Genomic DNA, 13,586 nt, shown 5'->3' with positions numbered 1-13,586 from the left:
CTTGTCTTAAAATCTTCACTTAATGACCTCTGCAGAGTCCCTCTTGCTCTGTAAAATGCACAGGTCCTGGGGATTGGGCCATGTACAGTTTGGGGGGCCACTGTTCTGCCTATCACAGTCTCCAAGAGATTGAACACATATTCAGAGACATGGGGGTAAATACCAAAGAAATGAGAAAGTTGAAAGGGCTAGCCAATGGGAAGAGGAATTGAAGGGACAGGGGACTCCTGATTTTCTTTATAAGGTTTTAGTGCTGATATTATTTTAATGTTTGATGCATTACTTTGATTTAAAAGAACTCTGAGAAGGATCTCAGAATGAATCGTTTTCCTCTAAGCTATAACACCTTCTTAGACGCCCCTAAAATGAGCCTGGAAGGTCTAACACTAACTTTCCAGGTGGCTCCTGCCCATTGGACCTCCCTGGGCTCCACCTCACCACCAAACCGCCCGACAGTCCCAAGACCCAAAAATTCTTGTAGCACAAAATCACAGTGAAAACACTTTGGGAGGCAGAGGTATTTTGCTTATGGAATTGATAGGTATATAGTACTACCACACTCTTAACTCCTCCCCAGCGTTGCAGTTGAAATATGGATCCTATGTGAAAGACCAACGGAAACCATTCGTTTTCTGACCTTCACGTAAGGACTTCTTTCAATCCCTTTATAAATCTTGAATATCTCATTAAGAACATCTCATTAAAACTAGGCCTGGCTCAGGACGATTTGTTTCAGGTGAGACTGTCACATCTGTCCTAGAGAGATCGTATAATGTAGAGATGATGCAACCACTAGCCCATTAAATTGCAGAAAATGAATAGGATTCCTGCTTGGTTCCTCCTGTCTCCTTGCTTAGGACATAGAAAACCTCAGTCAGCAGTCCACTATGGGTGATAGAGATGGCTGTGTCAGCTGTTTGAGCTTGGCATCCATTTCGATGCCCGAGGAGACCAGCGACTTCCGCCCCATCTACAAGGGAGCCTCAGCTGCTTTTTGTATTCAGCTCTTTTGTATTGAGGAGAAATACGAAGCAAGGCAAGTACTGGTTGTCTATCATGGTAAGACTTTTCTTACGGCATTGGTGGCCTCACATTTTAATCTTATAGAGCTCTTGGTTTCCAAACCTGGCCTCACATCCTAATCCCGCTTTTTGTTTTTGTTTTGTTTTGTTTTGTTTTGTTTTGTTTTTTTAAGCATAGATTTCTGGGCCCCAGTCCCAGAGGTTTCAGTCCATAAAATTTGGGCAAGGGCCACAGAACGGGACTGCCCAGGTTTTGGCTCACCTGTGTAACAGTTGGAGATCTGGAAAATCATCACTTCTGTAACCACATGCTGCTCTCCTTTCTCTAAAGTTTGCATTTGGGGGGAGCTTTGGATTTAGGTGATCGCTTGTCTGGAGTCTTTTGGTTGCAAGTATAGAAAATCCAACCCAAACTGGCTTTTAAAAAATGGAATAATTGCCTCATATCACAAAGGATAAGTCCACTGGTGGGATTGATTTTCAATGTGGATTGATTCAAGATAGCCCCATCAAGTTCCAAGTTTCTCTCTCTGCCTCCTGCCTCTGGTTCCCTGCTGCTGGCTCCTTTCTCAGGGGAGTGTCCCTTCTTGGGGCCAAAGAAATGGACAGTGGGCTCAGGCTCTGTACCAGAAGCTAGTGAGGAGGACTTTGAGCCTGGCTTTCTAGCTAAAGCCCCATCAGGCCTGATCAGACTGTGTGCTCATTCCTGAGCTGATGGATGGGCCAGACCAGGACATGATGACAGCTTAGTCCTTTGCCTCATGCTCCCCCCACCCAAATTTGGGGCTGGAGCCTTACCCATGTGTAATCTGAGTGGGGCTAGTAGGACACCGAACAACAATCCAGGGAAGTTGCTAGAAGGAGGAGGCATGGTGCCAGACAAAGCCTGGGTACCCACCAGACCACTCATTCACCCCACTTCCTATCCCCATGTGTTCAGTGCTTGCTGCCATCTATAGTCTGGAAGTGGACCTTTGACCTCAATGCCTAGATTCCACATCTCCTTTGGAATTCCCACCAACTCCACCATTTTATTCACAGAACAATCTGGAAGAGGAGAAGATTGGCTCATTTTGATAGACCGGAAGATTCAGAGTATCCTTTAGATGACCAAGAATGCTGCTGGACATTTCCTTCTTAGAGAATGTATTTAAACATGCTCCCAGTCTCTCAATCTCACTTAGAATCATGTTTTACTTGTACTTTTTTCCCCTTAAGTTTTCAATTTCTTGGGAAATCTTAGGAGTTGAAAAGGGAAATCTTTATTTTACTTATATTGTAGACATCTAAAAAGCCTATAAGCCCTTTTAGATTAGTTGTGTATATTTATTTTCCCCTCTGCATTCAGATATGATTGTGCTTAGAATGTGACTTTTGAATTTTCAGACAGAAATTTGATGATCCATTATGGTTTGCCTGTGACTCTACAACCACAGGTGGTCAGAAAATCTTTTGCATGTAAAAGAGAAAAAGATCAGAATTGCTTATAATATACCCACGTCTCTCTGACAGCTCTAACAAAAAAGGGAGGGATTATGTCACAGAATGACTACTGAGCCTCTTTGAATGCACAGGTTGTTAATTGCTATAATAATGTCTTTAGTTATAGAAAAATACTTTATTAATGAAATATGAAGCTTACGACTTTCTGCAACTTGATTAATGTTCAGCTAGACTTGAATTCTGACTAGTGGTTGGCCACCACTGCTTGACAGGAAGAGAGCCATAAATCTCTTTAAATACATACTGACGCTGCATTTGCTTACAGATCGGTGACAATGCTTACTGTCTTGTTTACAGGTCACTAGACTTTATGAATTTCGTCTTCAGTCTTTTTCCTGTAAGTACATGCTGAATTTTGAGTAATATAATTGGTTTTGTAAGCTAAAAAAGTTGTAGAAAGGTAAAATGCCATATTCACTGTCCAAGCACATACATCGCTATGAATGTTGAGGTTTGAATTGCTTCCATGTTCTGAAAATAAGGTTGAATGACATATCATGAACTTTTCAAAATATTGTCATTGCTGGTTCTAATAGTTCCCTTTCAACGTCTAATTTCTTTTAAGGATAGCTTTCACGGCGTTTTGTTAGAATCAAATCATTAATAGAATGCTGGTAGTACATGAAAATTTCAGAAACGACACAAAAGTGGATTAGACAGCCATATTACTTTATAGCTTACATTGGCTCAGAGAATTCTGAAACCATTAGATTGCTTTTCTGGGAGTAGGAAAGTAGGAATTTATGGCTGATTTTCTGGTTGGCGTCACCTGACACAGTGCCTGACGTGGGGTAAGCACTCAACCCACTACGACAGGTTTGGTGGATGGGCCTCAGGCAAACAGACCAGTGCAAACGACATCCTCCATTCCTATCCTCTGCCTTCATTTTTGGATCATTGTTGTCAAGGGATAGAGATTCTAATCAATTTCTCACTTTATTGGAGGGAACAAAGTGGGGAAGGAAGATGACTAAGGAAAAAATGGATTTTTATAAAGATGTTTTCCCTGCCTTGCCTATCACTTAAAGCAAGTCAATAACTAGACTTCTTCAGTTGGCTAATTACAAGAAAAATATCTATTGTCTTATTTTTCCTGATACTCTTTCTACTGAGGCAAAAACCAAATATGGTTTAATTATGTTTCCTGAAGATTATGTGATCATAGGTTGTATTTCCTCATTTTGTTAATATAATGAAGCCTTGTAGTAATGTTATCCATATTTCTCGTAACATTTTTGGGATTAATTTTAAGGCATTTTGAAGCTCATAAAGCAATGTAGATTATCCTAAGGTAGGCTTTACAAAGCCAGTTTCCCTCAGAGATGCCCCAAAGTAATTTCCCTACATTTAAATTCACTCCTACTTTGAAGTCCATGTAAAGGCAGATCTTCAACATTACAAAACCATGCTGGTTTTAAAAAGGTAAAAGACATTTTTATGGTTTAATTCTATTTTATTTCAGGATATGCAGAGAGAGGAACAAAATACTTTATAATTCATCCTTAAATCCTTCAAATCTAAGTCAAAGCAATTCATTATAGTCTCCTCCTCCCAGAGGAAGCCCACTGAGACTTGGCACCCATTCCTTATTTTCAGCTTGAGTATTTCAACAACTTGACTTTCAAGTTCCCCAAAAGGAGCTGTGTTATTTTGCTAGAAAGAAGGAAGATAAGGTCAAACAATGATTCACTCCTTTGGTTTGCACAAACGTCCCCAGGGTTTTGGATTACCACAAGTAATGCCTTCACAGGGTTCAGGAGGAGGCGAGATCCCAAAGGGACAAATTAGCTCTGGGAGGAGCAGGCCACTCCCGCAGGCACCTGGCAGAGGGTCAAGTGGGATGTATGGAACACAGATGGTCTAGGACAGCTCTGTCCAATAGACAACAAATTCGAGCCACATAAGTAATCTAAATATTCTAGCAGCCACATTAAAAAAAAAGCAAAAAAGATGCAGGTGAAATCAATTTTAATAATATATTTTATTTAACTGAATATGCCCCAAATTTAATCATTTTCACATGTAATCAGTATGAAAAACTATTGAGATATTTACAGTCGTTTCCCCAGTGTTTGAAATCTAAAATATATTATTACACCTGTGGCACATTTCAATACAAACACTACATTTTCATCAGAAATACTTCATCTGCATTTAGATTTCGTAAGATTGACAGTTGCATAAGTAGATTCATATACCCAAGTTGTTCCAACATACATAAAGCTTTTCCAATAACTGAATTGAGTATCAGTTTTTTAATTTAATTAAATTATTTAAAATGAAATAAAATTAAAAACTCAGTTCTCCAGTCACACTAGCCACATTCCCAAATGCCCAGTGTCTGGACATGGCTGCTGGTTCCCATAGTGGGCAGTGCAGATCTCAGGGGTAAGTGGCAGTTCTGAGGACATCTGGATCCTCCTATGCCTGCTAACTAAACACACTTCCCAGGTTAAACACATCCTTAGATCTGTTCACCTGAATGGGATCACGTCATGATAGAATACAGACGTCCATTCATGTATAATACAGGATTTTAAAGAAGAAGAGGCCCGGATCACCAACCCTCATCTCAGAGGAGGGGGCCCGGGGCTGGTGCTCTATCACTTAGCAAGCCTAGGGCTGACGCCGGTGCTGCCTCATTGCCTCCAGGGTGCAAGCGAATTTACCAGCACAAAGGACCTTACTCTCAAAACTGACTTCCACAAAAGAGCTATGCAAATGGGTCCCGTGGTTTACAATATGCATTTATTTAGGTTTCAGCCAGACTTGCAGAGATTTTCTCAGTATGCCTGCAGTTCCTTATCCTCTTGAATTTCATATGATTACTTTCCAAATTATAGGAAAGCTGAACTTGAATACCCTGTCCTTTACACATTTTACCCCTATTTTCTGTACTGTTTTACAGCAGGAATTTGTTTAGTGATGAATGGTTTCTGATTCTTTTCCTGTGTGTCCTGATCACCAATCCTGTTAGGACAAGAACTTCTGCATCATTTCTCTGCCGCACCTTACCCCTGAGTTTGCCCTCATCCAGAACTTCGTGAAGATTGTCCCCTTCCACAACTGTACGCTGGAGCAGGATCTCTATGTCTTCCATCGGGCTGGATTGCTCAAGTAAGTGGGCATATGTTTGGCCAAAAGACAGTCCATGAAATTAACCAAAGAGAATGGAAGAAGGAGCTTGGTACCATTTTAACTTAATGATTTCTTTTAAAAATTGTTTTACTGGTGGAGGGCCTGATCAAGTGATTTTAACCTATTGGTTAGGGAAAAAGTCATTAAGAGTTACCTGTCCAGTCAGACATTTTATTGTCAATAAAAGACCATTTGATACCAAAATAGAAAAACTGACCAAAAAAATAAAATGGCCAGACTGTTTGCATATGAAGAAAAACAAACAAACAAAAAATAATGGATATTTAAAAATCTTCAAACTTATTCATCAGGGGAAAGGAAACCCAGATAAGACAAGATCTAAAATAGAGAAGCATTCAGTTCTAATGAAACAATGTAGCAGTGGTCAGAATGTAATTGACATGAGAATTTCCAAGGACAATTTGTCCAGAATGCTGCAGTGGTTCATATCCTTCAATTCTTTAATTCCACTCCTAGAAATATATCCTAAAAACTGGTTGCAGAGATGCAAACAAAAATTTATATATAAGGATTAAAGATATTGGAAATACTCTAAATGCCTAATAATAGGAGAATGTTTAAATACTTATATGAAGTATAAGTATGAAGGAATTATAACTCTGTTTGCAATTCATTTAAAGAATTTTTAATGAATGGAAAATGCTCAGAATGTAATGCCAGGCTCATACCAGTATATAAAACAGCATTTAAATATGACCTAAATCTCTAAAGAAAGAAAAAACATGAATAAACTGGAGTAAAGGGGGACATGCTGATGTGATACTATGCTATGCCACCCAACCCTTCTTGTTCAGGACTAAAGAACTCACTTTCTAACTGTGGGATGTGTGAGCACCAACAGCTTGAAGCTGGGTCCCTCTTGAAAGAGATTGCGCCAGACTGAAGAGAAGGGCTTTGCCCAAGTTTGCCCCTCCTTACAGGGGTGGAGGATCCTAAGAGCTCACCACAATAAATCCTAGCCTGTAGAGCTCTGTGTGAGGCTGCCTCCCACAGGGAACCTGGCCTGCAACGCTAGAGGGGGTCAACGGTTGCCCTTGGGCGGTACTAGGAATATCTGGGATGATTTTTAATTCCCTTCTTTATATTGCCTAAAATTTGGAATTCTACACCCAGCTTGTGTACTGCCTAGGATTCTTGTGCGGGCAAGTAGTAGAAACCCATCCAATTGGCTTAAGTAACTGGAGAATTTTTTACCACATAGAGTCAAGTGAAGAATCCAGTCAAGTGAAGAATCCATCCATCCAATCAATGGCGATGCTGGTTTCATAGAGGGTTTAGTTAGTCCTATTTGGTCTGTCTCTTCCAGGTTGACCCTTCTTAGCCCAGTGCTGCTTCTGTGGTTGCAGGATGGCTGAGATAGCTTTAGACCTTTTATCACTTCAAGTCCTATGGGAAAAGAGTGATGGGTATGCTTCTTTTCAGAAGCCCCAACACAAAAGTCTATTTGCCTCTCATTGACTCAGATTGTGTCCTGTGCTGACCCATCACTGGACCAGAGGCTGTTGGTTGGCATCATTTAGGGCTGTTCCCAGAGCTCAGGTGTTGGAAGGGTGCATTGCCAGACACAAATCTGGGGCCATCGCTGAAGAAACGGGCAGTTGAGCTTCTCCCTACAGCTCTGTTTCAGGACAGGACCATCTTGATCAATAGAAAATGAACAGTATATGTGTGATAGGAATAATATCAATACTTCGCGTTTTCTATAATTTACCTTTTTTAAGCTAAGGTCTTATACATGCAGTCTTATTCTTACAAGATATCATGGAGTTCATCAAACTGCATTTAAAATGGGTGCATTTTATAGAATGTAAATGAGACCTCAGTAAAATTACTCAAAATCTTACGACAAATGGATTGGTGGAGTAGTTTCAGAGAGCTTTCTCTATAATTGATATATTAGCGTTTTAAATGAAACTTTGAGAAACATCCTGAATGATCACTTTATGTTTGGGGGCTGGCTAAATGTATTTTGGCATATTCATTCAGAACATTACTATACAGATTTTGAAAAAATAGAAACAGATCTATGGAATGATGTCTAGGGTGGTGAGAAAAGCAAGTAGTCAAACAGTAATAGCAATAGCACTGATAGCTTACATGTATGGAAGGTTTATAGCATTTTGGTCACTTTCTTAATCACTTTCCCTGTATCAATACGTGCAGTGACCTTATTAGCTAGGTACCATTATAATTATCCCCATCTTATAGGTAAGGAAACTGAGACTCAGAGAGGTTAGGTAATTAGTTCAAAGTGACTCAGCAGGATGTGGCAGAGCTCGTATTAGAACTAAGGCAGTTAGGGGCGCCTGGGTGGCTCAGTCGGTTAAGTGTCCAGCTCTTAATTTCAGCTCAGGTCATGATCTCAGGGTCCTGGTGTTGAGCCCTGCATGGGGCTCCCTGCTCAGTGCAGAGTCGGCTTGAGATTTTTCTCTCCTTCTCCCTTTGCCCCTCTCCACCCTGCTCTCACAGGCTCTATGTCTCTCTCTCTCTCTCTCTCTCTAAAAAAAAAAAGAACTAAGGCAGTTAGCTTCCAGAGTCAACACATCACCACTTCATATATTGCTTCTCTTTACTGTGTTTTCAGGTGAAGCCACTGCAACAGAAAGACCCCAAAACACAGTGGCTTGAGTCAGATAGAAATTCCACCTCTATCATACGGTAGTGCCAACGTGAGGGGAAGAGCAGCATTTTCCCCATGAAGTTGTGCAGGGACCAAAATTCCTTCTCTTACTGCTTCTTCATCTGGTAGAGTAAGGGTGTTTACCTAACATCTGCATAATGAGTCAGGGGTCTGTGGATTTGGATGGAAAGAAAAACTCCATCTTTATTTTACTAAGCTCTAATTGAAATTTAGCATGTGCTTCCACTGTGAATGGAGGCAACATGCCTCAGAAGTGTTCCCGAAGCCACGACTTTGTAACCAGTAGAAATCATGGATATTTTCATATCATGTTACAGTTGTTCCAGATGTCTCAAAATATGTATGCTCATCCTACTTTGAAATTTCCCTAAATTTATTCTAACCAGAATTTATTACTTAATGCATTAATTAGGAGGCATAGATATTACTAAAACACACATTTTTAAACATTTTGTAACTCTATTTCAATAAAATTCATTGTCTTTTATTTTACACATTTAAAAACATTAGTCTGAGCAGGGGCCCTAGCATCACCAGACTGCCAGAGGGGTCCATGGCACACAAAATTTCTAGACTACGGCCAGAGTGGGCTCTTTTCCTTCTCATGCTTCGAGCTGGCTCAGAGCGTGGCCACATTTCAGCCCATGGAGAAGGGTAGGAAGAGAAATGAAGAAGCACTTCCCTTTTATGGAACTTACATCACTTCTGTGCATAGTCTGTGGTCAGGAAGTTGGTTGCATAGCAGAGGGTATGTCACTGATAGGTTGGTGTGTGCCCAAAGTTGGTTCTGTTATTAAAAAGAAGGGGGGAGAGGATACTGTAGACACATCACATCTAGTTTTTATCTTGCATATATATAGAAGTTCTAGAAAGGTACACAGGGCTTTATTAACTTTATTAACCTTGGGTACACAGGACTTTATTAACCTGAGGAGAAGGGGGGGTATAGCTGGCAACTTATTTTAGCTTTATGTTTATCAGTGCTTTGATTTTGTTTCATTAATGAACTTTTTGGAGCAGTTTTAGGTTTATAGCAACACTGAGAAGAAAGTACAGGGGTTTCTACTTACCTCTGTCCCCCCTCCCACCCACAGACTCTCCCTCAGTTTACATCCCACAGCAGAGTTATGCCATTTGTTACCATTGATGAACCTATATCGACTCATCGGGGGTTTAGTCTTTCTGTTTTGCATTTTGTGGGTTTATACAAATGCATAAAGACATGGATCCACTATTTTAGTATCCTACAGAGTAGATTCTAAAAATCCTCTGTGCTCTACCTCTTTTGTCCCTCTCTCCTTCCCCACAACCCCTGGTAACCACTGATCTTTTTTAAAGTTTTGTCTCCAGTTTTGCCTTTTCTAGATGTTCTATAGTTGGAATCATACAGTATGTAGCCTTTACAGATTGACCTTTTTCACTTAGTAATACACATTTTAAAGTTCCTCTATGGCTTGATAGTTCATTTCTTTTTGGCGCTGAGTAATATTCCATTGTCTGGGTGTAGCATAATTTATTTATCTGTCCACTCATTGAAAAGCATCTTGGTTATTTTTAATGGCAATTATGAATAAAGCTTCTATAAGCATTTGTGTGCAGGTTTTTGTGTGGGTGTAAGTTTTCAGCTCATTTGAGTATATACCAAGGAGCACAAGTTTGGGTCATATGGTACGAGTGTTTAGTTTTTTGTCTTGTTTTTTTCTTTTTTAAAGATTTTATTTATTTATTTGAGAGAGAGAGAGAGCACACACAGAGGGAGAGGGAGAGGAAGAAGCAGGCTCTCCGCTGAGCAGGGAGCCTGATGCGGGACTCGATCCCAGGACCCTGGGATCATGACCTGAGCCGAAAGCAGACATTTAACCGACTGAGCCACCCAGGTACCCAAGAGTGTTTAGTTTTATATAAACCTCCAAACTGTCTTCCAAAGTGGCTGTACCATTCTGCAATCCCACCAGCAAAGAATGAGAGTTCCTGTTGCTCCACATCTCCACCAGCATTGGTACTGTCAGTGTCTTGAATTTCTGCCATTCTAATAGGTGTGTAGTGTTATCTTGTTGATTTGATTTGTAATTCCATAATGATGTATGGTATTGAGCATCTTTTCATATGCTGTTTGCCATTTGTATGTCTACTTTGGTAACATATCTGTTCAGATCTTTTATGCATTTTTAAATTGGGATGTTCATTTTGGTTTGATTTTTACAAAATCATGGGTATGCATTACATCTATCAGAGAAAATCTAGTTATTTTTATATATACTGATATTTAAAATTTTTATTATGACTCAAGTAGAACTTTTATTAAAATGTATTTTACACTGTCTGCATTATTAAGTAGAGTGTGTTGGTGACATTTTCTTATGACCTGGGATTCTCTTTATGAATAAATACACACTGGAAATGGAGAGCAACCAGATGACTTGGGATCAGGAATGGGTCATGGGTCTGGCTGGAGTAGTGGCCTTGTTCTTAGTGGCTTCATTACTTAATTCCTATTCTTCTCTCTCTCTCTGTTTACTATGACTTATTTTGCTTTTATTAAAAATTAAATTTATTTTTTTTTAAATAATGAGATTTTCAACACTTGTCTGGAAATTAGTCCTGGTTGCAGCAAGGCCCTTGTTTCTCCTTATACTTTGTTCCCATTTGCAGTATCAGCTTCATTTTTTAAAAAATTTCATTTATTTTTCAGAGAGAGAGAGAGGAGAGCACAAGCAGGGGGAGTGGCAGGCAGAGGGAGAAGCAGACTCCTGTTGAGCAAGGAGCCCGATGCGGGACTCGATCCCAGGACTCTGGGATCATGACCTGAGCTGAAGGCAGACGCTTAACTGACTGAGCCACCCAGGCATACCTCAGCTTCATTTTTTTTTTATCACTCACGTATAAAGTTGGGGCAAATCATGTACATCTGGTTTCCTTTCTGGAAAATTAAAGTCTCACATGCCAAGGTAGTTTTTGCACCCTTAGAAGAACATGATCTTTTGTCACTGTTTCCATCTGAGCCCTCATCAAGAACCTTCCTCTGTTCCTCTGGGAGTTTTGTGGCCAACCAGCTACCACTCTGCACCTCTTCTCAGCTTGTCCATGCATGTAGCTCCTTTCTGCTGTTCTTCTGGTTCCCATACCCCTTTTCGTGTAAGAACCTGCTCCTGCTTGTGTGGGGAAGAAATCCCTCAAAACCCACATGTGTGTCACCACCACCATGTCCCTTTTGTGGACATGGCAGCAGGCCACTGTTTTCTAGAGAAAGCTTAGATCGTTTATTTTTATTTTTTAATTTTAACTGTAATTCCAAATAGTTAACATATAGCGTCATATTAGTTTCAGGTGTACAATATAGTGATTCAACACGTCATACATCACCCGGTGCTCATCACAAGTGCACTCCTTAATCCCCATCAACTATTTTCCCCCTCCCCCACCTCCCCTCTGGTAACCATCAGCATGTTCTCTATAGTTAAGAGTCTGTTTCTTGGTTTGTTTCTCTCTCTCTTTTTTTCCTTTCCTCATTTGTTTCTTAAATTCCACATGAGTGAAATCATACGGTATTTGTCTTTCTCTTACTGACTTGTTTTGCTTACAGTTATACTCTCTGGCTCCATCCATGTTGTTGCCAATGGCAAGATTTCATTCTTTTTTATGGCTGAGTAATATTCTATTGTATACCACATCTTCTTTATCCATTCATTAGTTGATGGACACTTGGGTTTCTTCCAAGTTTGGCGATTGTAAATAATACTAGTATAAACATCAGGGTGCATGTATCTCTTTGAATTAGTGTTTTTGTATTCTTTAGGTAAATGCCCAGTAGTGCAATTACTGGGTTGTAGGGTAGGTTTATTTTTAATTTTTTGAGGCACCTCCATACTGTTTTCCACAGTAGCTGCACTGGTTTGCATTCCCACCAACAGCATAAGACGGTTTCCCTTTCTCCACATCCTTGCCAACTCCTGTTGTTTTTTGTGTTATTGATTTTAGCCACTTAGGTCTTTTCTTTAATTCTTTACTTTAACTAAATTGTAAGCACAAAGAGCTTTTTAGAGAAATCACACATTTAATGTTAGATGCGGTAGTTTTGCCTGTCAGGACTGCTCAGCTTCTACAGGGAATATGACCTCGAGAACTGCCTTCTTCCCTCTGCTTTTTAAATTTTTTTAATTGTTATTATTTTTTATTTATTTTTTTTAGAGAAAGAGCGTGTGCAAACACGTGTAGGCACGTGCGGGCACGTGCGGGCAGGCAAGTGGGTGGGGCAGGGAGGGGCAAAGGGAGAGAGAGAATCTTAATCAGATTCCATGCTGAGTGCAGAGCCTGATGCGGGGCTCCATCCCATGACCCTGAGATCATGACCTGCTGAAATCAGGTCGAAATCAGCTGAAATCAAGAGTCGGATGCTTAACTGACTTAGCCACCCAGGCATCCCTATCCCTCTGCTCTTTTTTAAAAACCCTGTACTCGGGGCAAGTGGCTGACTTAGTCAGTAGAGCGTGTGACTCTTGATCTTAGGGTTGTGAGTTCAAGTCCTATGCTGGGCCTAGAGCTTACTTTAAAAACACAAAACCTGAAAGCAACCAGGATGTCCTTCAACAGGTGAATGTATTAAAAAAAAAAAACCTGTAGGGACACCTGGGTGGCTCAGTAGGTTAAGAGTCTGCCTTCACCTCAGGTCATGATCCCAGGGTACTGAGATGGAGTCCCGCATTGGGCTCCCTGCTCAGCGGGGAACCTGCTTCTCCCTCTGCTGCTCCCCCTGCTTGTGCGCTCTTTCTCTCTCAAATAAATAAATAAAATCTTAAGAAACAAACAAACAAACCTGTAGCCCCTTCAGGCAGCTGAGTTTGGCTGGCTGAGAAGGAGGCCAGCTGACCTGAAGGTGTTTGTACAAAAATGTGAAGGAAAGACGAACTCACACTCTTCCATCCCAGAGATATTTGGATTTTTAAAACATGATTGGTGTTAAAGAAGGAGTTCGGAGGAATTTCATATCTTCCAAAATGAAGTTCAGAGATGTGAGTGTGGGAGTGACCTCCCAGAAGTCCAGCGGTCACCTCTCATTGACCCCTGGCGTCAGTTTTCCTGAGGCGACACTGCCTTGACAGGGCCTCCCTTTTCTGCCCCTGTGTCCCCAGAGTATTTTCTCAAGGTTCCAGGATGTTTTCGTAGTCGCTCCCACGCATTGACACCTGCATCTCAGCCAGGAGGGCAGGAACGTGTCCCTCTTACCTGTGACAGGCACACTGGGCTTTTAGTAAGTAAGGACT

At 40.7% G+C, this 13,586-nt stretch overlaps 1 protein-coding gene across 1 annotated transcript in view; it reads left to right on the top strand.

Moving 5' to 3' along the window:
* Window positions 1-13,586, top strand: part of CFAP61 (cilia and flagella associated protein 61) — a 296,310-nt gene that overhangs the window by 88,180 nt on the left and 194,544 nt on the right. The window contains exons 9-11 of the mRNA XM_035006518.1: window positions 858-1,036; window positions 2,823-2,862; window positions 5,503-5,642. Coding sequence (XP_034862409.1) covers window positions 858-1,036; window positions 2,823-2,862; window positions 5,503-5,642 — 359 coding nt within the window. The remainder of the gene's footprint in view (window positions 1-857; window positions 1,037-2,822; window positions 2,863-5,502; window positions 5,643-13,586) is intronic.

Source organism: Mirounga leonina, unplaced genomic scaffold (assembly GCF_011800145.1).
Source record: "Mirounga leonina isolate KUSES-001 unplaced genomic scaffold, KU_Mleo_1.0 Mir_150, whole genome shotgun sequence".
NCBI lineage: Eukaryota > Metazoa > Chordata > Mammalia > Carnivora > Phocidae > Mirounga > Mirounga leonina.
Note: the sequence above shows the minus strand (reverse complement) of the source record. Positions and strands in the feature narration are given on the sequence as shown.